Source organism: Sceloporus occidentalis, unplaced genomic scaffold (assembly GCF_023333645.1).
Source record: "Sceloporus occidentalis isolate IW3139 unplaced genomic scaffold, rSceOcc1.0.p SCAF_2, whole genome shotgun sequence".
Lineage (NCBI taxonomy): Eukaryota > Metazoa > Chordata > Lepidosauria > Squamata > Phrynosomatidae > Sceloporus > Sceloporus occidentalis.
Window position 1 is genome coordinate 268,290,593 of NW_028316982.1, and position 26,021 is coordinate 268,316,613.

The 26,021-nt window shown below is 42.8% G+C and overlaps 1 protein-coding gene across 1 annotated transcript; it reads right to left on the bottom strand.

Moving 5' to 3' along the window:
* Nucleotides 1-450: 450 nt before the first annotated feature.
* On the bottom strand, nt 451-25,303 carry TSKU (tsukushi, small leucine rich proteoglycan). The gene is made up of 2 exons (XM_089508279.1): nt 24,878-25,303; nt 451-1,663 (listed from the first exon to the last, which is right to left on the bottom strand). Exon 2 carries the CDS (start codon nt 1,652-1,654, stop codon nt 599-601), a length of 1,056 nt encoding a protein of 351 aa, XP_089364405.1. The 5' UTR covers nt 1,655-1,663; nt 24,878-25,303; the 3' UTR covers nt 451-598.
* Nucleotides 25,304-26,021: the final 718 nt, after the last annotated feature.

Genomic DNA, 26,021 nt, shown 5'->3' on the forward strand with positions numbered 1-26,021 from the left:
AATCCACAGGCAGACCTGTGGATTGTAGTCAGCAAAAAGTTCCACATTTTGACAAAATCATGAATGAGAAGCAGGAGTGAAGAAGTCACTGCATTTTATGTTCACAATTGGGATTGATTTGACCATTTCCATTTTTTTCATGAATAAATTAAAATCTTAATTGCTAAGCTTAAATTTGCATTTTATGCACTGTGTTAAAAGCTTGTTTTTTGTTTTTAAAAAGTCCAATTTGTACACCCACAGTATTATATGTGGTTCAACTTTTTGTTAAAAATTTAGAAATTAGACTTCTTCAACTTCAAATATGACATTACTTTTGTAGGGGGTGCAATGATTAATCCAACATTTCCTAGCGGTGTCGGGCATAGAAAAGGTCTATTGGTCTAAAGATTCTGCTCTCTGATTTAAGCGAGAGGAGGAACATTTTGAAACGGGATGAAAAGCCCAATTAACTCACACTGAGCCACTTTCTCAATTAATCATTGTAATCAAATGTTGAAATATACAAAATATATAAATTAAAACATTTTTACACAAGGCACATGTGGTGCTTTTTTGTTTTTAAGTCTGGAAATGTGTCCATCATGTACAGCCCCCGTCACAAAGCATAGGGTGCTATTGACCCATGACTGTCATGGCAGCTTAGGATCTCTTTCTTGGTCAGCCCAATCTGTCGATGGTATTGGCCCTCTCGAACTGTCTTTAGACACTTGACGTTCTTGCCCAAGGTGACACTTTTGATGGAAGGCAAATATTTCAACATTGTTTTTGACAAAGATGTGGCTACACCGGTACCCGACAAGTTGAGTTCTTGCAAGGAACTGAGGCTGTAAAAGACTTCCGCATCCAACGAGTGAATATTGGGATTGTTGGATAAATCTAGCACTTGGAGAGCAGGGAGGTCTTTGAAGGCATATGGCGAAATCTCTGAAAGGGCATAAATACCGCTGAGTGACAAGTGGATTAAATCCTTCAATCCAGAGAATGCCCCTTTCCTGATGGCTGAGACTGGGTTTCCATCGAGATTTAAGTACCGGAGAGGTATTCCTTGAAGGCGTGGGATGTTTTTCAACCTGTTTCCAGACAGATTTAAGCTCTGAATATTGGGGATGGCTTTGTCCTGGTGTCTTGAAACCAGGCTTATCAAGTTGTTGGAGAGGTCAAGATTAAGCGGTTTCCGTTGACCTTTCGATGCAAACACATCCATCGTGATCTCGAGGATGAGGTTGTTGCTCAGGTCAATGTCTCCCAGGGGTGACTTGGAGAAGCAATCCTCTGGAAGGGCAACCAAAGAGTTATGACTCAGATCCAAAGACTCTAGATATCTGAGTCTTGAGAAGGTTGTGGAAACAATCCTGGAGATTTTGTTGTAGCTCAAGTCCAGGCTAACCAGGGTGGTATATCCAGGTCCCGACAACATAGACTCATTGAGAGATTCCAGATGGTTAGATGATAGATCCAAGTAGGTTGTGTCCAGTGGAATGGGTACAGGCACAATATGAGACCCAAGGCCACTGCAGTCCACCTTGGTTAGGCTGAAGCTGTCAAAGAGACCAAAGCTCTCCACCTCACAGTGACATCCTGGGAAGCAAATCTTGGAGGTAGCAATGCTGGGGAAAAGCAGCAGCAGGTTGAACCAAACCGGGAGAGGCATTGTTGGAATCTGCAAAACAGAAGAAGAAAATACAATGATCAGGAAGAGCCACAAGTAGGGAAAGGATGCTGGGTTGTGTGGAAGTATATGACAGATGAAAGATGATTTTAGCTTGTATGCCAGACTGAGATCTTTAGACAGAAGGTGGGAACATTAAAAATATTTATTTACAGTCAGCCCTCCATATCCATGGATTCTTTAACCATGGATTCCTTTACCATAGATTCAAGCATCCAGAGTTTGAATACATTCCAAAAAGATATAAATTTCAAAAAGCAAACCTTGATTTTGCTATTTTATATAAGGGACACCATTTTACTAGGCCATTGTATTTAATGAGATTTGAGGATATTATCATACATAACATAGTTCTACGGATCCTTCTGTCAATTTTTATATTTATCATGCTGAGTAGATATACTTCGGATCTCATTTCATAAATCATTTAAATATTTTTGTTATCTGATTGTGGATTTGTTTCCCTCCCTCCCTCCCTTCCTTTTTTTTTCCTTTGCTGCACATCATTTCACCCAGTTTTCCCATGAGTTATAACTGTCTTCTAGGGAGCTCTGGGGGTACAACAAACTATAGTTCCCAGAATTCCACAGGATGGAGCCAGGACTATTAAAGTGGCGTCAAACTGCATTATTTCTGCAGTATGGATTCAGCCTTGGGAGGTTCGAGCTGCATGAACACTGCAGAAATAATTTAAATTGGCAGTGGTTTAACTGACATGGCGGCTGAGTGCTATGGGATGCTGGAAATTATACTTTCCTGTGGCCTCAGAGCTCTTTGACAAACAAGGCTAAATCACATCTCACAAAACTACAAGTCCCAGAATCCCATAGCATTGAGTCATAACAGTTAAATTACTTCTAAAGGGTGCATGCACCCCTAATCTCCTGAGGCTGCATCCATACTGCAGGAATAATGCTGTGGTGTTAAACTGGATTATTTCTGCAGTGAGGATGCAGCCTAGGACACAAACCAGTGGATTCAAATTACAATAAGAGATTCCTAAATATTAGGAAGAACATCTTTACTGTAAAACTGTTTGACAGTGAACAGACCTTTTGGAGGTTGGGGCACACTCTTATCTTTGGGGATCTTTAAAAGGAATCCCATATCTAGGATGAAACGTTGACCAGAATGGAGACTGCAGTCAAGAAATAAGAAGAAGACTAGGAACAGGAAGGGCAGCTAAGAAAGAACTGGAAAAGATACTGAAAAGGAAAGACATACAACTGAGACCAACGTCAGAATCATTCAGGGAACAAAAGAAAGCTGGATGGGCATCTTTCAGGGATGCCTTAACTGGGAGTCCTGCATGTCATGGAACTGGAATAGATGGTCTTTGTGGTCCCTTCCTACTGTAAGATTCTGTGATTCAAAGCAGCTTACCGTACAAACTGCTCTTTGCAACATCTCCACCAGCACCGCTGGACATGCTGTGCCTTTAAATCTCCTCCTCGGCTTTCAAAAGAGAGCAAGCTACAAGTTTTGGCCTGTGAGATCCAAGAGGAACTCATGATAGGGAGGGGAAAAATATGCAAAAAACACACACATGATCTGGCATCAGCTTCCCTCTAACTAGCTAACCACACACTCCTGTCTCCTGAAAGCCCTGTAATAGCAGGGCAGGGTGGAAAAAAAGAAAGGCAGAAAGAAAACCCTGCCAGAGGCAGACCAGGAGGATGGGTTTACACAAGGCGGAGAACCAGGATGGCAAGCAAAATGAATTAAACCCAAAAGCCTGGCAGCTTTCCATCGCAGGGAATTGGTTCAATACCAAATCTAAGCCTTCCAAATGTACTTGGGAAAAAGGAAAAAAAGGAAAGGAATGGAAAGAGGGACCACTGCATTTTGTGTGCAAAAAATTGACCCAAAAAACCTGAGTCAACTTATCCATGTGTCAATGTAGATACTGTACTTTAACTCTCATTTTCAAAAAAGGGAACCATCCCCTGGTGAAAGGAAAGAGTGTACAGTGGGCCCTTACCTTACGCAGGTGATCCATTCCGGACCAAACTGCATAAGGCAAAAAACACATATGCTCGAGCCCCATTGAATACAATGGGGCTTGTGCTCATGGTGTGCCATTCATTTTATTACAGCATGGCTTCAGAGTAAGCTGAAAGCTGCATATAGCACACCTGCGTATGGCACGGGCGCACTGTAATTTGTCTTGGAAACACTGATCTGCCTCTAGCCTTCCAGCCTTTAAAGTGAGCACAAAGGTATGTCTGCTGCAATGTTGTAACTTCTTTGACATTGTTTTCCTTTGCTCCATCCTTTAGATTCTTTGTTCCATGCCCCTAAATTTTACCCACGACTTATCCATGGGTCATATCACAATCCATAATTTTGGCCCCAAAACCTGGCCTCAAGTTATACATGAGGCTGTTTTATAGTCGAGTATATACGGGTAATCTGCTTTGACACCAGTTTAACTGCCATGGCTCAATGCTATGAAATTTTAATATTTGTAGTTTTGTGAGATATTTATCTGTGTCTCTCAGAGAGCTCTGGTGCCACAACAAACTCCAATTCCCTGATTTCCACAGTATTGAGCTATGGCAGTTCTAATGGTGTCAAACTGGATTATTTCTGCATTGTGGATGCAGCTCCTGTGAATGGACTTAAAGGGAAATTAATTGGGCAATATCATTTTTTAAAAACAAAATACTTCTGATTCTCAATATGTTATTGTGATGCACCTTCAGGCTGATTTAAGACCTATGGTGACTTATGGCTTAGTTCCAGGATCCTGTAGATATCAAAATCCATCCCATTATATACAATGAAATGTGTTGCTTTGCTCTGCTGTCACAACAAACTAGTTTCCAGAATCCCATAAAATTGAGCCATGGCAGTTAAAGTGATGCCAAACTGGATTATTTCTGCAGTGTGCAGTCTACAACTTCTTTCTCTCTCTCCTTGTCTTTTAAAGCATGTGCTGTGGGTTAATCTTGGAAGAGAGAGAACCAAGTTGAAAGTAGATGGAGCGCAGGAGGTAGAATGGCAACAAACTAACAGAAAGAACTAGCTAAAAGAGGGTGCATCTACACTGTAGAAACAATGCAGTTTGACACCACTTTAACTGCCATGGCTCTATCCTGCAGAATCTTGGGATCTCTAGTTTGGTGAGGCACCAGCACTCGTTGACAGAGAAAGCTGAAGACCATTCAAGACTACAAATCCTAGGATTCCCTAGAAGGGAGCTGCAGCACTTAAAGTGGTGTCAAACTGCTTTATTTCTATAGTGCAGATGCACCCGAAGATGACCCAACCTGGAGTCCAGATGTTGTTGGCCAACAGCTCCCATCATAACAAATAGTGGGGAATGTTGGGAGTTGGAGTCCACCAACATCTGGAAGGCCTCTACATCTGATGAAATTACACTAGTCTTGAAAACCTTATCTCCTTGGTCACGTCTCCTGAATGCCATCAACTTTCCCCTAGGCTTTATTGCCTATAAATACCAAACAGCACCAGTGAGACTTAGGCTGCATGCATCTGCACTGCAGAAATAATGCAGCTTGACACTGTTTTAACTGTCATGGCTCCATGGTATGGAATCCAGGGATTTGTAGTTTGGGAAGATATTTAGCCTTCTCTGCCAGAGAGCTTTGGTGCAACAGCAAACTACAAATACCAGATTCCATAGGATGGAGTGACGGCAGTTATAGTGGCATCAAGCTGCATTATTTCTGCAGTGCAGATGCAACCATATATTCCTGGAAAATCACAGAGCTTTGCTGTCAGACACAGAAGTGGAGCGATGATAAATAGTTCGGATTAAAGGAGAGGGTGCCTGACTTTCCTGGATGAAACCTGAGTTGGATCCCATCCTTTTTTTTTTTTTTTTTTGGGGGGGGTAAAAACTCCAGAAACTCTCAGGCAGCTGGGAGGATTTGGGGAGCTGGAGGGATGGTTTGAGTGCTGGACTATAACTCCAGAGACCTGCGTTTGAATCCCTGCTCAGCCATGGAAACCGATGGGGAGTCTTTGAGCAGGTCACACTCTCTCAGCCTCAGAGGAGGGCAAAGACTAATCTTTCCGAAGAAATCTTGCCAAGTAAACCCTAGGTTGTAGAGAGCCAGTGTGGTTTGAGTGTTGGACTATGACCATAGTTATGACCAAAGACCAGAGTTCAAATCCCTGCTCAACCTTGAAACCCACTGGGTGACCCTGGGCCAGTCACACTCTCTCAGAGGAAGGCAAAAGACAAACCCCCTCTGAACAAATCTTGCCAAGGAAACCCAGTGATGGGGTCACCATAAATCAGAAACAACTTGAAGACACACTACAACTACCATAGTTTCTAAGGTGTGGTTGCAATACCCCTCTTATTCTTCCAGTCCTTTCTTTATATGAAGAATTTTGAACGTTATGAAGCAACAGGATGAAGCAAGGGGGAGAAAGGAGAGAAATGCTGGCGGATGCAGAAAAATATGGTTTAAGGGGAAGGTTTCCACACTATTTGACTTTGCAAGCTGAAATGCTCCAGTTGCAAGCAACAGCCATTATTGCACACTTACAACGGCTTTCCATCTCAGCAACCGTCATCTTAAATCAGCAGAAATGTGAAGCTGGACCATACACAATATATGACTTTATTGCTAGAACACAGCTTGTAACACCAGCAGGGACTCTTAAGCTAATAAATACTGTCAGAGTTAGACTTTGTGCCCAGTTTTATATTTCCTCCCCTTTTGGCGGGTAGGGAGTTCTTGCAGCCAGAGCTTAGAAAAAAGTTACTTTTCAGGGCTACAATTCCCAAGACCATTCAGTCGTTGCAGCTCAGAAATATATACCTTTTGGACTACGAGTCCCACAAAAACCCAGCCGCTGGCTACATTGAGAGGTGAATTCCAGGAGTTGCAGTCCAAAAAGTAACTTTTCCCAGCTTAGGTTGACCAGATGTCCTAACTTCAAAGGAGGACAAAGCCCTGCAAAGTGGAGGACCTTAAAGAAAAATTTTGGACATCATCACCACCACCACCACATGTATTATTATTGTTGTTGTTGTTGTTGTTTTATTTATAAATATGACATGACCAACTAAAAGCTGATAACACAAATATAATTGTAAATGCATCCTTCTTAGGTCCAATTCACACTGCTCAAATAATCCAGTTAAACACTGCTTGAACTGCCCTGGCTCAATACTAGGGAATCCCGAGAATTGCAGTTTTGTGAGACGTTTAGCCTTCTCTGTCAAAGAGCTCTGGTGACACAATTCCCAGGAACTACAATTCCCAGGAACTCTAGAATTACAATTCCCAGGATTCCCTATCACTGAGCCAGGGCAGTTAAAGCAGCCTCAAACTGGATTATTTCTGCAGTGTGGATTGGACCTTAGTCATGTTCAAAATGGAGGAAATTTTGAAATTATTTCTAGACCAAAGGATGAAATGTAGGACATGTCCTGGAAATGAAGGACGTCTGGTCACCTTGTCCCAGCTCTCTGCAGAAACAGAATTTATTTAGTTTAATTTTTTTTCCTGCCTTTTCAATGCACATTTGGTTTTGGAGCCCTTCCACATGACACCAATAGCGTGCTATGATTCTACTTTAACTGTGGTGATTCCCTATGGTAACCTGGGATTTGCTGGGGGGAAAAAAATCATAGAATCATCAAGCTGGAACTCGATTCAACCCCCTTCTGCCATGCAGGAATGCACCATCAAAGCACTTGCAAAAGATGACCATCTAACCTCTGTTTAAAAGCCTCCAAAGAAGGAGACTCCATCACACAAAACCCAAATGCACACATGCGTGCACACCTCTTCCACGGCTGTGTAGCGTAGGAGGAAATCCATCATAACAGACAAAGCTATCCTGGAGGGATGTTTCTCGACCACAACTTATCTTATCACGGAGGAAGCTTTGATAAGATGCCAAGAGAGGAACTCAGCAGTTCCTAAGGGCAGAAACGGAAAAACTGCCACGTGAGACACGCAAGAGCGCTGGAAAGTTACCGTTGACACGTAATATGTTGCAGCTGTTTCCCAGCAAGGTTGCTTTGGGAGCAACCCAAAAGATTGAGAGAAGAAGTACATTACTCCTGAGGAGTCGGTGTAAGAGAAAATGGGGGGGGGGGGTAGGGAAGGGTTTAAAGCAATGATTCCCAAACTTTGTTCCCCCAGATTTTTGGACTATATTTTCAAGCTGTGGCTAGTTGCATCAGTAGTTAAAGAATTCCTCCACATTTGCTGAGGTTAGGGATGAAGGATTCCCGTGAATGTGGAAAAATCACAAATAATAATAATAATAAAATTTAATAATAAAATTTATTTATATCTCCCGCCTCTCCCTGTGGATCGAGGTGGGATTACAACCGATAAAATCAAACGATACAATTACACAACCCATCTTATATAAAATAATCAATTAAAACACGCCAAGATACAATACAATCATTAATGAAGCCAAATCACCATCTGTTTCTGTACTGTTGAATCAGGTGTAAAAATTCTATAAGATCCACTATAAAAGATCAGGCAATCCTCAAAGCTGCAAATGTGGAGAGCTACCTGTATTTTGGACTTCAACTTCCAGAAGCCCCACTCACCTTGGCCAACAGTCAGGAATTTTGAAAACTGAACTCCAGAACTTTTTGGGAACCACTGTAAGTCCTACCTGGATTTTCTGCATTGACCAGGGAGTTGATGGCGAATAAAGCCCCTTCCAACTATGATTTTATGAACAGTTAAAAAACCTAGATGGTTCTCCTGAGTTCTCTAGTAGATGTTGAGTTGTACTCCCAGCATTCCTCACAATTGGCTATGACTGTGCTCTGGGAAGTGGCAGTCCAACAACATCTGGATGGCTGCACAACTCTCAACGCTAAGTAGGATAAATCAGAAAAAAACTAGTGGTAGGTGTAGTGATTTAAACAGACTACAACTCTGGAGACCAGGCTTCGAATCTCGGCCCGGCCATGTAAACCCACTGCGGGACCTCGGGCATGTCATATTCTCTCAGCCTCAGAGGAGGACAATGACAAACCCCCTTTGAAGAAACTTGCCAAGAAAACACCATGACCTTAGGGTCGCCATAATTTGGAAACAACTCAGACACACAACATCAACAAGTGCTTGGAAAAGTCCACATTTTGGACTACAACTCCCAGAATGGCTGGCTGGGGGATTCTGGGAGCTGTAGTCCAAAACAGAGACATTTCCAAGCTCAGAGAAAAACAACAAAGATTAAATAAATAAAGCATTGTAGTTGTAAACTGACTTACTAAACTGTCATTCTCACTTGAGCTTATGGGTCTTATTGTTGAGTCGTTGTTGCGTGCCTTCTGACTTATGGCAACCATACATCAAATCTATCACAGCAATTTGAGTAAGGCTGTGGTTCTTAGGAGGCCAATGCCCATTTCCCAGAAAACCCCCTGCAGTCATTAAAAAAAAAAATCTTGCCTAACATTTATTTATTTTTTTCCATTTCTTTTTTAAAGTCTAGGAGTTCCAACATGTACAGTATTTGAGTTGATCAAAAACTTGGCAAGAGACTGCCTGTGAGAGAAACCAGCATGCCAGAATGCTCCTTGCTCTCCACCCTCCGCAAGCTTGAAACCCAAGAGAATATTGCAAAGGATGGCGTAAAAGGAATAGTTGTCTCTGGAAAGTGTGTGATAGCCACTCCTGCTGGCTCCTTCCCTCCGCCTTTCAGAAAAACCGTGGAGGAGGAAAGTCAAGAGACCCAGCTAAGGGAGAGAGGGGAAAGTCTCACATCTCAAGGAAAACCAGCTGCATTTCCAGGAACATGAGCAATGGATGCTCCAGGAAAAGAGATCCCACCTCAACATTAGGAAAAACTTCCTGAGAGTAAAGGCTGTTCGACAGTGAAACACACTCCCTCGAAGTGTAGTGGAGTCTCCTTCTTTGGAGGTTTTTAAACAGAGGCTGGATGGCCATCTGTTGGGGATGCTTTGATTTGGATTTCCTGCATGGCAGAATGGAGTTGGACTGGATGGCCCTTGCGGTCTCTTCCAACTCTATGATTCTATTATTCTATGAAATGGAAACTCCATCAAAGCTCAGGACCTGCATTACAGTACTTTGTTTTGTTTCTTAAATTAAAAAAAATGTTGTTGTTGTGTGCCTTCATTTCCAACTTACGGCGACCCTCAGGAGAACCTATCATGAGATTTTCTTGGCCAGGTTTGTTCAGAGGAGGTTTGAATGTATTCATAAACAACAACAAAGGGGAACAACAGCCTAATGTAACAGGAAGAAGAAAGAAAAAAGTGAGGTATTCATAAAATCCAAAAAGTAACACATAAAGACTGTGTTACTTTTTAGATTTTTGAAAATATTTATATAATGTCTCATATGAAATGATCCCTTGGTCATGTTTGTTTTTTGTAAAATAAAATCCATTTTAAAAAACCTTTGCTTTAAGAAATTATTTGCCTGGTTTCTGGAGGCTGGTTTGCAAATATGAAGCACCCCAAAGTTACTTTTTGTAAGTAATTAGGCAGTTATACTTTCACAATCCAAAAAAAAAAAAAAACCCATGGAAAACTATGGAATGCTCTCAGAGCAATGGGAGTGCCACTACACTTGATTATCCTGATGCGTAATCGGTATTCAGGACAAGAGGCTGCCATCAGAACTGAAGATGGAGAAACAGAATCGTTCCCAATTGGCAAAGGGGTCAGGCAAGGCTGCACTCTTTCACGCCATTTATTCAACCTGTATGCAGAAAATATCTAATGCAGAGCAGGCTTAGACTCAGAGGAAGAAGGGGTGAACATAGGAAGAAGGAACATTAACAACCGAAGGTACGTAGATGACACCATACTACTAGCAGAAACCAATGAAGACCTGGAGCAATTAATGAAAAAGGTCAAAGAGGAGAGTGCCAAGGTCTGCTTACTGTTGAACATGTAGAAAACAAAAATAATGGCCATAGAAGATCTACAAGTATTCACACTTGATAATGACAAAATTGAAATACCGTATATACTTGACTATAAGTTGACCTCATATATAAGTTGAGGGCAAGTTTTGGACCCAAAATTATGGATTCTGCTATGACCCATGGATAAGTCAAGGGTAAAATTTAAGGACATATAACAAGGTATCTAAAAGATGAAGCAGAGCAAAACAATGATGTTTATCACACTATACTCTTAAGGTGCTACTATTCCACTTTGACTCCTCTAGCTGCCTCCTGTTGCATTCTGGGATTGGCAGTTTTAAGGAGGGGTATTCAGAATTCTCAGGCAGAGAACTTCTCTTCCTGAGAATTCTAAATACCACTCCTTAAAACTGCAAATCCCAGAATGCAACAGGAGGCAGCTAGAGGAGTCAAAGTGGAATAGTAGCACTTTAAGAGTATAGTGTGATAAAATGTCAAAGACCTTAGAGAATTTCAGCAAACATCTCTTTGTGCTTACTCTTAAGACAGATGGATGACAGAGTAGATGTGGGGTCAGTGCTTCACATATTATACTCTTGCTTTTCACCAGGAGATGGTTCCTTCTTTTAAATAAGAGTTAAAATACAGTACTAAGATTTGTCAGCACAACTGCTGGGGTCCAACAACCCTTGTCAGCAACTCAAACGAGTCCTGGGGTTAAATCAGACCCTTGGAGCAGAGCTGGCAAATTTCCAGAAGCCGAAGCGTGGCTCCAAAGTCCAATTGGGATGACAGCAACTGGATGTCTTCCAGGAACTGCAGCAATGCAGGAACCTCCGGGGACACACAGCAAACCGATGCTATAGGTTCACTGATAAACCACCAGAGAAACTAAGTCTCCCAAAGTGCTCTTTATTCACAGTGCTATTATACAAAACCAGATCTCTAAAACTCCAAACCATACCAATCCAACTCCTTCTACAAACCCACACCACACCCTTGCAACCCCTGGGCTTATATAGCCTCCAGACCATGTGGTCTCCCAAACCCAGTGAGTTCAGGTGTGTAACCATGTCATGTGTCTCCTGTGCAATCTAGACACATGGTTTCATCATCCATGGCTATGTGCACTTGGACACTGAAGTGTCCTTGAGACAATGAGCTTCAGCTGAGCTTGATCAGCCTTGTCACTCTGCTGAATGCTCATGGCCAAACACACACACATCAAGCATTTCCCTGTGTGCTGTGTTTTAACCCTTCAAATCCCTGACAAGATTGACCTGTGAATAAGGTGACTCAGGTTTTTTGGATCAATTTTTTGACCTAAATTTCTAGATCTATACATGAGTATATACAGTAGTTAAGACTTCTCATACTTTGGTTATAATATTGATCAGAACAGAGACAGCAATCAAGAAATCAAAAGAAGACTAGAACAGTGAAAGGCAGGGATGACAGCACTGGGCAAGATCATAAAGCGTAAAGACATAACTCTGAACACTAAAGTGAGGATAGTCCAAGCCATTGTATTCCCCATCACCATGTATGGAGGCGAGAGATGGAGAGTGAAAAAAGCCGATTGAAAGAAAACCAAGTCATTTGAGATGTGGTGCTGGAGAAGAGTGCTGAGAACACCATGGATAGTGAAGACGACAAACAAATGGGTCCTAGAACAGATCCATCCTGAATTATCCCTGGAAGACAAGATGACTAAACTGAGGCCGTTGTACTTTGGCCACATCATGGGGGGAAATGAATAATTAGAAAATGCAATGACGTTAGTAAAGGTGGAAGGCAATAGAAAGAGAGGAAGAATACACACCAAGTGGATAAATTCAACCAAGGAGGAAATGGGTCTGGGCCTGCAGGACTGGAGCAAGGAGGTTTAAGACAGGTCTTGGAGATGCCTCATTCACAGCGTTGTCGTGAGTTGAAGTTGACTCCAGGCAGCAGGTTTATAGAATCCTAGAGAACAAAGGGATCTCAAAAGGAAACAGTTGCAGGATCCCTGATAGGTGGCCATCCAGCCACCTTGGCTTTCAAATATCCTACAAGGAAAAAATTGTTGTTGATGCTGCCTGTTCCATAGAACCCTATAGAGGGTTACATGTAAAAATGGTCTAGTAAGCTCTATCAATTTTTTCATGTGGACAGCTCTGCATGGGAACCCTCCTGATGGATGCAGCAAGGGTCGCGTCACTCCTAAATGGGCCACTGTCATGCAGTATGGATCGAAAGGATATTTGAAAATATTTGCAAAACTGTGACAAAATGGGTTTCTTGAGCATGAAGAAAATCTGATAAGACAAACCCTGGACTGATGGGAATCTCTGCAGTTCTTTACTTGTTGTTGTCACTGTAGCTATGATGATGTTGCTGATAATAAATTTATTATTATTATTATTATTATTATTATTATTATTAAGCTTTATTTATGTCCAGCCTTTCCCCCAACACTGGGACTAAAGGTAGCTATGCATACAGTTGGCCCTCCTTATCAGTGGGCCAGCCATCTGTGGATTAGTGTGTTTATTGGTATCCACAATACTGGGACTCACACCAGCCAGTTTGGTGTAATAGGTTTGAGTATTGGAGCAGAACACTGGGAGAACAGGGTTCAAATCCCTGCTCTGCTATGGAAGCCTACAGAGTGTCCTTGAGCAAACCACACTCTCTCAGCCTCAGAGAAAGGAAAAGGCAAACCTCATCTGAACAAATTCTGCCAAGAAAACCCTGTGATAGGTTCGCCTTAGGGCTGCCATCAGTCAGAAATGACTTGAAGGCACACAGCAGCAACAAAAACGTCTTAAAGCCAAAAGGCAGCAGTATTCTATCACATTTCTTGGTGGAGTAGATACAGTCTCTTCTTTTGTCAGTTTTTAAATGTTTCGACCACAACACAGCACTAGAAAACAGAAACTCAGCTGAAAATGTCTAAGTTGGAAGGAGTTCCGTGACTTTGGTTAAACCAAACAAACGGTGATGCATATTGGGCCAAACAAATCATCTTCCACTGTCTGGAGTTTTCTTCTGACTAAGGCATGACCATGTTCATGGATTTTACTTCCCTGTCTGATTTAGAAGTTTTGTTCTTCCACTATTTTTCTTTATTACTTCTTCTTTCCTGTGTTCATCCTGCTTTCTCTGTATTTCCAAGAATCTTTTGAGAGCATGCACATAGGACTTTATTGCCTTGCACGCTCAGCCCTCCACATTTGCAGGCTTCATTTTTGCAGATTTGAATAATATGTCCTCTCTAGGAATCTCTAAATCTTTCAGCTTAATTCGATAGTGAATTTCTGGTGGCTTAAACTGTATTTTCCCCACTTTCGCGGGAGTCTTCCACTCCTAACTCTAGATAATGTGAAGGGTCCATTGAACTCCTTTAAGGGATTGTTTGTGTTGTGTGCCTTTAAGTAATTTTTGATTTATGCAGCCCTAAGGCAAACTTGGCAAGATTTTTCAGAGGATGTTTGTCATTGCCTTCCTCTGAGGCTGAGAGAGTGTGACTCACCCAAGGTCACCCAGCAGGTTTCATGGCTGAGCTGGGAATCAAACCCTGGTCTCCAGAGTCATAGTCCAACACTCAAACCACTATGCCATGCTATCTCCCCTTTAAGGGAAACCGACAGTATTTATCTGCCTGCTCGGAAGTAAAGCTGCTTTTGCCACTTCAATTCCAGCACTGCTCATTTTAACATGCTTTTTTAGGGTTGCTGTGTTCATTCAGTTCAGTTATTCCCCCTGCTTGTTTTTATTTGTTTTGCATATTGTTATTCATTTTATTGTGGTTGCTTTTATTGTTAACTTACTTTGGATGCTGTGCAAAAAGAGAGTATACAATTCTAAATAAAGAAGTTAACTGAGGTGCATTACAGACCGCCCAAAACAGGCAGTCTCGTGCCACTGCCGGTTGCTCCGCGAGGGAGCCGCAGCAGCCAAACCGAGCGGCTCCCTCATGGAGCAAAAAGAAGCCCCAAAATGGCGCTTCTTTCCGCGGTGCGGATATGACGCCTTGAGGCACCAATGGTGCACTCACAGCGTCATATGTGCTGTGCAATGTGCGGACGCAGCGTGTCCGCTACGTAGAGATGGCGGCCCCCGTGTGGAACGGGCGCTGCCATTTTGTACGGTTTCGGTCCGTATTAGGATTAGGGGCGTCCGGAAGGGATGCCCCTTTCTAACCCTAATACAGAACCAGTCCATATTATTACGCCCGTTTGTAACGGGCCTGAGGTTTTCCAAACGTTAAAAAATTACTACTCCCATCATCCCCCACCATGGGCCAGGATGATTGGGGTTAGGTCTCAGATTTTAAACCAGAAACCTCAGGGTCTGGGATGATCCTCAACTGGCAACCCTAATCACAGCACCTATCATCCCTGACAGCTGGCTGAGATGATGAGAGTGGTAGTCTGCCACATCTGGAGGGTGCCTATTTGGGGATGGCTATTGTAGATGGCTATTGTTCACAACGTTCGGTGCCTAAATTATTAGACTTCAACTCCCAGAAGTCTCAGCTAGCATGGCCAATGGTCAAGGATTCTGGGAGTTGCAGTCCTAAGCATTCTCTTAGATGGCATCCCAGTTCTGGAATATATTCCCTTCTCTTGGAGGCCAGATTCCCTCCAACGCTGGTGTCATACCCACCTCCAAGTAAAAACATGGCATTTTGCCATGCACTTTGGAGTCATCTGTAGCAATGGTTTGAAATTGCCTTGAACAGTTTTAAGTACTTTTAAACTATTTTGTTTCAACCTGTCAGATTGTTTAATGTGTTTTTACTTTATTTAAATCCCCCTCACTGGCTTAAATTGCTTTGCACGGTTAGAACTGATTTTTATTGTATGCCGTTCCAAGATCCTTGGATGTAGGTGGGGATATAAAGATGGTAATATAATATGAATGTAAATATAAAACATCTGCTGAACCAAACATTGAGCACCATTGCTTGAAAAACGTTATCGGCTTTCTTGATTGCTGCAAACCCAGAGCTTTGCAAAAACTACTTTGGGGGTGGACTACAAGTCCCAGGAGACCGCAGTCAAGAAATCAGAAGACGTCTAAGGACTTGGAAGGCCAGCTATGAAAGAATTAGACAAGATTCCAAAGTGTAAAGACATATAATTAAATATTAAACTTGGGATTGTCCATGCCATTGCATTTCCAATTTATTGCATGGTTGGGAAAGCTGGACAGTGTAGAAAGTGGAAAGAAGAAAATAATACGAAATGCAGTATTGGAAAAAAGTTCTATGGACAGTATGGACTTCTACAAAGATAAATAAATGGATCACAGTGACCCTGAGCAAGTCACATTCTCTCAGCCTCGGGAAAAGGCAACAGCAAACCTCCTCTGAACAAATCTTGCTAAGAAAACCCCATGATAGGTTTGCCTTAGTGTCTTCACAAGATAGAAATGACTTGAAGGCACACAACACACAATGTGGCCTAAATCCCATAAAGGCACCAGATCCTGTCCAGCTATGGAATCTAAGCAGGGTCAGCTCTGGTTAGTACTTGGATGGGAGACCACTAGGGAATCCTAGGGCTGTAGGCTATATTTCAGAGGAAGGACCTGACAAAACCTCCCCTGGGGATTCCTTGTCTAAGAGGACTCTATGAAACTCATGAGGTCAACAGGTGACTTGAAGGCACATAGGCACACACTGAGCAAACTAAGCCTGAACTATAGTTTTTTTGTGGGTTTTTCAGGCTATATGGCCACGTTCTAGAAGTGTTTGTTTCTGATGTTTCGCTAGGATCTGTGGCTGGCATCTTCAGAATGCCAGCCACAGATGCTGGCGAAACATCAGAAACAAACGCTTCTAGAACATGGTGCTATAGACCGAAAAACTCACAAAAAACATGGATGCCAGCCATGAAAGCCTTTGACTTTACATGAGCCTGAACTCTCCCTAGAAGGCAAGATGATTAAACTGAGACTGCCATACTTTGGCCATAGCATGAGAAGACAAGACTTGCTATAAAAGACAATAATGATTGGTAAGGTAGAAGGCAGTAGGAAAAGAGGAAGACCACATTCCAGATGGATAGACTCCATCAAGGAAACCTGACTTTGCAAGACCTGAGCAGGTAGATTGACTTGGAGTGACTTAGAGCTCTCTCATTCATAGGGTTGCTATAAGTCGAAGGCAACTTGAGGGCAGTTAACAACAAACAAGTCCCATAATCCTCCAGCCTGGATGGCTACCAGGGGATTCTGGGAGCTGCAGTCCGAAAACATAACACCCAAATGAGCTGGAGAGCTCAACTAAACATGGCGTTTGAGGCTCTTTTCTTCCCCACAGCTTTAATCCAAGCCAGGCAATGGACGTGCCTGGGCTTATTTCAGAAGGGTAACCTTTTCACCTCCTGCAAGCTGCAATTTTTCTTTTGCAACAGGGAATTTCCCCCTCCATCTTTTCTGGAGTCTCTTTAATCCTTTGGCGACGAAGAGGGACCTGGTGAGAAGAAAGTTCCCAAAAGTGACCTCCTCTCATACACCTTTTCCGGGAGATCTTTGTCTGTTTGGGAAGGAAGGATTAGAAAGAGGAGGAGAGACAGAAAGAGAAAGAAAGAAAGAAAGAAAGAAAGAAAGAAAGAAAGAAAGATGAAAATAAGGATGTGTTGATATGGAGGAATGAAAACAGAATAGTGGCAACCCTTTCAAAGTGAAGACTGGGCACTAGTGTGCCATTTGCTGCTCATATTACTTGCCGCCGTGGCAATTTCTATCACACAACTACACAGATACAGACAGGCAGAATCACAGTTCCTAAACAGGCGGGGAGCTGGTGGTGAAAAAGAGAAAAGAATAAATTAATGCTATCTGCAGGAAGGAATGCTTTGCATGCGTGCACACTTTGCATGCTTAGTATACAGGCAAACTTTGTATTTTTCATGGAAATTATCCTCAATGGAGAACCCAAGCAGGGAGTCCTGCAGGTGAACTGGTTCATACTTTTGCAGCCTTCCCTTCATTTCTTCATCAGCAGGTGAAAAGGGTCTTCCACCTTTGTCCCTCCAGATGTTTTTGACTTCAACTCCCAGAACGCTCAGCTGGCATAGTCAATGGTCAGAGATTCTGGGAGTTTATCAGACAAAGGAGACTGGGAGTTTATCCTGTGAATATCCTGGGAAAATTGCGCAATGACACGAAAAGATTCCACACGACATCACACAAAACTCACCATTAAAGCAGTCTCAGAGAAGCATTGACATGCATCTTTTTACTTTTGGGATTTCAGCGACAATGCATTTCTGAGATCACTTTATTTACACAATTGTGTGTGATAATCATTCGTGCAATTACTCGCCATTTTTGCATTATTTGCAGGATGCTTTAAATGCGCTTTAATCTCTCTCTAATGCCGAAATTAGCCCCAGTGTGATAAACTCACCAGAGTCCAAACTACCTTGGGGGACAAAGAGCTTTTCTAAGGCTGCATCCACACCCCACAACAAACTCCAACTCCCAGAATTCCAAAGCCTTGAGCCAGGGCAGTTAAAGTGGTGCCAAACTGGGTCATTTCTCCAGTGTGGATGCAGCCTAAGGTAGGGATGATGAGCAACAGTGGTTCTCCAGCATGGCCAATGGTGAAGGATTCTGGGAGTTGCAGATCCAAACATCTGGAACAGTGGTCCAAAACACACTGCAGAAATAATCCAGATTGAGACCGCTTTAATTGCCCTGGCTCAGTGGTAGGGAACCCTGGGAACTGTAGTTTATTGAGGCACCAGAGCTCTCTGACAGAGGCTAAATGTCTCACAAAACTACAGTTCCTGGAATTCCCTAACACTGAACCGGGGCAGTTAAACCAGTCTCAAACTGGATTATTTCCGCTGTGTGTTTTGGATCAGAGGTGCAACTTTTCTGGGACTACTGAAGCCATGGAAATTTTGCAAAAAATAAAAAAAATGCAATATTAGTACCCTTTAGAGATTGAAAGTCATTTTAGTACTAGGAAAGTAAATTGCATGATGTATAACTTGGTTTGACCTCAAATGATCATGGCTGATATACTCAAAAGTATAGTTTACTCAGAAAATTATTACAAATTGCATTTGTTTTCCATTTTATTTTTTTGTTCAAAGCAATATTACAAGATCCTGAATCCCCCTTTGATTTTGCTTGTTTATGAGGAACAGGCAAAAAATCCAATAAAAACAGGACAAACCATCCATATTAGTAGAACAAAGACAATTATTGTGTCTGCTCTAATCCTTTCTAGTGTTAGTCAGATATGAAACACTCATTCCCATGAAAAGAACTGTGAAGAAGAAACCGAGACCATGAATTGCTATCTACCTGCTACATAGCTGTTAATATAATTTGGGAAGAGGAGAGCAAATATATGTATACATTGTCATAAATAATTCTGATTTCTTTCTGTCACCCATTACGCCTTACCTTTAATCTGTAGGGCCCAAGACTGAGAATCATTGATCAGCCCATGCTTTTTGCATGCGAAATCTCTCAGGTTCAATCCTCCAGACAGGGATTTAAAAACAGCCTATTCTGCAACTCTGCTACTTCAGGTTTCCCTAATTTGTAATCTTCCAGGTGTTCAGGGACTATAACTCCCTTCAAAAGATGGAGGATGTAATCCAGTACAACTCAAGAGAGCCACCAGATGTGAATAGGCTGAGAAGAGATAGCTGGACCAAGGCCATTTCTATTCTTCCTAAACTTAAGAAATGACTGTACCATGCCAGATCAGGGGCACCATTCTTGAATGCCATCTCCCTGCAGGGACGTAGCTAGGATTTTAGGAAGGGGGGGGGTCCAGACTAAGTGCCACCATTATAATGGGGCTTGGGTACGGCGGTGCAGCAGTACACACCATTCATTTTTCTAATGGAAGGGAGGGTCCGGACCCCAAGAACCCCCCCCCTTGGCTACGTCCCTGCTCCCTGGTTCTTTTTTTCCAAATGTGTATGTGTTGTGTGCCCTCAGATCTGACTTATGTCAACCCTAAAGTGAACCTATCAGGGGGGTTTCTTGGCCAGATTTGTTCAGAGGAAGTTTGCCTTGACCTTTCCCTGAGGCTGAGAGAGTGTGACTTGCCCAAGGGGACCCAGTGGGTTTCATGGCCAAGTGGGGAATCGAACCATGGTCTCCAGAGTTGTAGTCCAACACCCAAACCACTATGCCAAAATAGCCTGGCAAAATTTAAAAAAAGAAAGAAGCCCCAAAACATCATGATAAAAAGTTATTGGCCAGCTTGCTAGTTCTGTTCGACTGTTACTTAAATTAAATATGTAAGAAAAAAACATGCTGCTTAAAACTGAAGCATAACCTCTGACATTTCACAGGTAAAAACCAGGGCAAATGTAGCCATGCAGCATAATTTTTTCATTCAAGGTGGCCAAAGTTATTAACTATGAAGAGCTAGCCAGGAGAGGCTGCAGCAGCATGCTTTTGCCTGAGCCTCCTGGGAAGTGCCAAATTTCACCAGTCCCCATTTCCTCTCCCCTCAATGAATTAGTTGAGAGCATACTATTTTTGCACTTTGAACACAGTTTGCTGAAAGTGAAGTAAGCTGAGGAAGTGGGAGGAGGAGAGAGAAACGGGGGCATTTAGGAAGCATCTGAAAAAATGGGATGACAATGGATTAATTGAGACTTTCCTTGCCAAATTGGAACAGCTGGAGGGGATGTTGTTGTGTGCCTTCAAGTCATTCCCGACTTATGGAGACCCCAAGGAGAACTTATCATGGGCTTTTCTTGGCAGGTTTCTCTGGGAGGGGGGTTGCCATTACTATCCTGAAGCTGAGAGAGTGTGACCTGCCCAAGGGGCTTCATGGCTCAGCAGGGATCAGCACCCTGGTCTCTAGGGTCATAGTCCAACACTCACTGTGCCACTCAGTGACTAATCACTTGCCAATGGAAACTGCAATGGCATCATCCTACTTCTGCTTTCCAGAGGTGGATATTCAGTGCCATATTGCCCATGGAGATATAAACTAATAGTCATCCATAGCCTTACCCTCCATCAACTTATCTGATCCCCTTTTAAAAGCATCCATATTGGAAGCCATCACTGCATCTTAGGTCGGTGGCTTATTTGTTGCTTCTTCTTGTTACATGCCTTCAAGTCATTCCCAACTTTTGGCAACTCTATCACTGGGGTTTTTTGAAGTGCCTTCAAGTTGTTTCCAACTTCTGGAGACCCGAAGACAAACCTTCCATGGGGTTTTCTTGGCATGTTTCTTCAGAGGTGGGAGTTACCTTTACCATCCCCTGAGGCTGAGAGAGTGTGACTGGTCCAAGGTCACCCAGCGGGCTGCATGGCTCAGCAGGGTTTGAACCCTGGTCTCCAGAGTCCAACACTCAAAGCACTACACTACACTGATTTTATACTGGGTTGAAATAAACTGAAATGGGGAATTGGTATTTTAAAAAACCCTCTAATGATACTAGGGGAAATATTCCAGGATGTCTCAATCTCCAAAATAAAATTGGGAAAGAACAGGAACAAAATCTAACATTTGAAGGTCTTTTTAACGCAGCTTAGATGCGCTAGAGAGCTTTTTCCCTAGCTCCTTGCGCGTCAGATATTAACTAAGAAAGCACTCTTTCCTAACCCCAAACTCTGCAAATAATGGAAGTCTTTTATTCCAGCAAGGGCAAAAACACATCCTGCATTGCACAGACTTGTGCTCAGTTAATCTTTTGATCTGTGAGCTTGATGGTAGTCTCTTGGGAAACCAACTTTTTAAGTTTCAAAGCTTGGATCATCAGAGAGGTACAGCACATTTCTTTGCAAAAATGGATGACTGAACAATACAGTCCCAGATCAGACTCTTGTGTCTTTCTCCTCCTGTTGGGTCGAAAGAGTGGATCTACGGCTTCAGATAAGAATTATGCTTCTCTGAAGCAAATTATCCTTCCGCTCCCAAATTTCTTGTTTTCCCCTAATGTAAAACTTCGGCTGAACATTTGGAAATACTGTACAGTTTGTAGCACCTAAGGTTCTATTTATTTCCAAGATTCTTTCAAGCCATAGGATCTTTGGACTTCAGGTTCTGCAAAACTCACAGCATGAACGACATGAACCTTATATCTTCTTTAAAGGGGTTTATATTTGAATTGTGGATGTTGCCATATCCATTTCTGATTGGTGGTGTTTCAGGTTTTGGAGATGGGGTCCCATACATTATGGCTGCTTTTCAGTATTTTTACTGTATGATCGTTTTCTAGATGGTTTACATAGTTTCCATTATTTCACTGGGTGTTGAAATTGTATTATTGTAGGAAACATGTGCAATTTATGAGTTTAATAAGTTTTTGCATTAATGTTAAACAAGCTTCACAAATACCATACTTTCCTGATGAGTCTCTATTTTTTGTCGATTTTCAAATATCTCACTCTAGGCGAAGTTAGAAATCTGAGAACTGGAAGAGAATTTCATTTGGGTAAGTTTTTGAAAGCCAGCATGGCATAGTGGTTTTGGAGTGTTGGACTATGACTCTGGAGACCAGAGTTCGAATCCTGGCTAAGCCATGGAAACCCACTGGTGCCAAGAAAACCCCATGATAGATTTGCCTTAGGGCTGCCATAGTCGGAAACGACTTGAAGGCATATAGCAACAAAAAGTATTATTTGGGGAACAATGAACTTATTTGCACTCATCCCTTGTAGCTGCAACCCTGGTTACTAGTATGTAACAACAACAACAACAACAACAACAACAACAACAACTTGTATCCAGCTTCTCCAGAAGATCGAAGTGGCTAACACTAAAAACATCCAAGGCCTAGATCCATCTGTTAGTTCCAACTAGAGTAGACTCATTCAAGCAATGGAACTGTTGTTGTTTGCCTTGAAGTTATTTCTGACTTATGATGAGATCCTATCATGGGGTTTTCTTGGCAAGTTTCTTCAGAGGGGATTTGCTATTGCCTTCCCCTGAGGCTGAGAGAGTGTGACTTGCCCAAGGTCCTACACTAGGTTTCCATGGCTGAGCCAGGATTCGAACCCTGGCCTCCAGAGTTATTTCCCATTTAATAGTTTAAATCCATTTTTAATTATCACTTTTGTAGGTTTTTAATTGTAGTGTGTTTTTAGATTGTAAGCTGTTTTGAATTGGAGGGAAAAAGTAGGTTACAAATAAATATAATAATACAGTGGGGCCTTGTTATCCGCTGGGGTTTGGTTCCATGATCCCCTCTGGATAACAAAATCCGTGGATGTTCAAGTCCCATTAAATATAATCCATGGATAAGAAATCTGTGAATAAGGAGGGATGACTGTACTACTACTACTACTACTAATAATAAGAAGAAGTTTAAAAGGATACAGCAATGGGCTGTAGCTCATCATAGCTTCAGTCAACTGCCACAGGACTCCTTTGCGCTTCTGGTTTTTTAATTCTTGAAACCAACCCAAGTGGTTGCCTCTTCTGAAATCTCTATACACATGTCAACCTTCCAAATTCACACTGACTTGAAAGGGTTTGCTCGAGTTGGGACTAAAAACTGGGTTTAGGCAGAGGGCTGGAAGGCAGATGTTTAGCACCAAAGGAAGGAAGGAAGGAAGGAAGGAAGGAAGGGAGGGAGGGATGATCAGAACGCATGAAAGTGTTGACACATGCCACCCAAATGTCTGAATGGGTGGATAGGTTCTTCCAGACATTTCATGCTCTGTCCTGGAGATGGGATTGGGGGTTTGTTTGGTCTTTCTTTCGGGCTGTGTCCACACTGCAGCAATAGTCCAGTTTGGCACTGCTTTAATTGCCGTGGCTCAATGCTCTCGAATTCTGGGATTTGTAGTTTTGTGAACTATTTAGAAATGCTCTGGGAACCTGGTATTTGTGGTGCTGTGAGCTTTTTCGCCACCTCTGTCAGAGAGCACTGGTGCCACAGCAAACTACAAATCTCAGGATTCCATAGCATGGAACCATTGCAGTTAAAAGTGGTATCAAACTGAATTAATTCTGCAGTGCAGATGCAGCCTTGGTTATAAAAATAAGAGAGGCTTGGACTGTTCCTGGATGGGAAGGTCTAAACTCCCAGCTAACTAGGGCAAAGCTGATCTTTGTGTGTGAATGCCTAGCTATACGTGTGACTTTCAAGCTGGAATGTGTGCATGTGGCTGCATCTGCACTGCAAAATAATCCAGTTTGACACCACTTTAACTGCCATGGCTCTATGCTCTGGCAACCCAGGTAATGTCATTTTGCAAGCTGTTGAGCCTTCTCTGTCAGAGAGCTCTGGTGCCACAACAAACTCCAGATCCCAGGATCCCACAACATGAAGCCATGGTTCTTAAAGCGGTGTCAAACCAGATTATTCCTGCAGTGTGGATGCAGAATATACTGCATTTGTTTTGTTTCATTTCTATGCTGCCTTTCTCTCCAATGGGACCCAAGGTGGCTCACAACTTAGGGATGCTTCACCACCCAAACCACAACTGAAATGCTACATCAACATAACAAGTCACCAAATAAATAGATAGATAGATAAATAGATAAATAAATAGATATAGCCATCCTTTAAAAGACTAAGTTGAAAATATTAAAAACCATTCAAAACACAAGGGAAGACACCCTGGATGCATTAAAAAATAGCAACCCAAGGTTGTCCTCCAAAGTTGTATTGGAGGAGGAAAGAGAAAGGAGGAATGAAGTCTGACCCAAACCCTGACCCTGACCCACCTTTGCATTCACACAATACTTCTCCACCAAACTCAAGTGTGTGTGTGTGTGTGTGTGAATCTCAGCAAGGGGATGGGGAAAGTTCAGAGTGACCAGACTGTCCTAACTGCAAAGGAGGACACGCCACCGCAAAATGGAGGACTTTCAAGGCAAAATGTAGGGCAGGAGGACCACTGGAAAACTAGGGGGATGATGACACTCCTATCAATATAATTCGTCCTGCTGCAAGGCAAAATGTAGGACACTCAAGGAAAATGTAGGACATGCCAAAACTGTAAAACACTCCTATGACTATAATAAATCTCTGCGTCTTAAATCTTTCTCCCAGTGCAAAATGGAGGACAGTCAAGGAAAATGTAGGACATGCAAAAAAATTGGAAAACACACGTATGACTATAATGAACCCTTGCTTCTTAGTCCTGCTCCAAAGGCAAGATGGAGGATACTCATGGAAAATGTAGGACGTACCACAACACTAACAGCACTCATAGAAATAGTATATAAATACAAACGAATCGTATTATTATTAGAAATCCATGCTCCTTAGCCTTGCTCCAAATGGAGAACCTTGTGGCACACCTCCCGGGCAGAAGGTTGAAAATGGAGGACCCATCCGGGAAATGGAGGACCCTGGGAAAGTTGGTTCCTTCCAAAGACACAGAACAAAAACCTCTCCCACTTACCTTGCTTTTAGGGTTCCCCCAGACCTCTGTCTCCTTTCTCTGGCTTGGAAAGGAGAGGATCCCAGTGATCAAGTGGATCCTTTCTTTGCAAAGGGATCTCCCTTTTCAAGGTTGCAAAGGATGCTTGGCTTTCTCCTTCTTCTCTTCTTCCTCTGCTCCTTTTTTCTTTCCCAAGTCCAGCAGCAGAGAGAGGGGATTTGTTCCCTGCTAAATCCCAAGAAGGATCCCTCTCCTGGATCTCAGATCCCAAGGATCCCTTCCTTGTGGGTTGTTGCAAAGCACCCAGCCTACCTCTTCCTTCTTTCTTTCCTTCTTTCCTTCCTTCCTTCTCTTCTTCAGTGCTCTACTACGAATCCCCTGCTTCCCTCCATCTCCTCCTCCTTTGGCAAGGAGGGGCTTTGTGTGTGTGTGTGTGTGTGTGTGTGTCTAGTGTGTAGATGTGTGTGTCTCTGTGTGAGTGTGGACCAGCCTCTCCAAAACCCAGCTGCCCCCCCTTCTTCTTCCTAAGGGAGCGTCTGCAAAGTGCGATCCCCAATCGGAGGCGGGGCCACCAAGAATGCCTTTTCTTCTTCTTCTTCTTGATTCTTAATTTTTTGGGGGAAAGAAAAGGAGAGAAAAGCCAAGGTGGAATACTAGTGGTTTGAGTGTTGGACTACGACTCTTGGAGACCAGGATCCCATCTCCACCCCCAGCTGTGGTAACTCACTGGGTGACCTTGGGCAGGTCACACTCTCTCAGCCTCAGGGGAAAGCCCAGGGCAAGCCTCCTCTGAGCCACATCTGGCCAAGACAATCCCAGAATAGAGACACTATAAGTTGGGCATGACTTGAAGGCTCCCAACAATAATGACTCGAAGGCACCCAGCAACAGAAATAGGAAGTCACACTCTCTCAGCCTCAGGGAAAAGCCCATGGCAAACCTCTTCTGAGCCAAATCTGGTCAGGAAGACACCAGGATAGTCACCATAAGTTGGAAATGACTTGGAAGGCGTACTCTCTCAGCCTCAGGGGAAGGCAATGGTAAGCCTCCTCCGACCAAATCTGGCCAAGAAAATCCCAGGATAGTTTAGCCTTAGGGTCACACTCTCTCAGCCTCATGGAAAAGCCCATTGCAAATCTCCTCTGAGCCAAATCTGGCCAAGGAA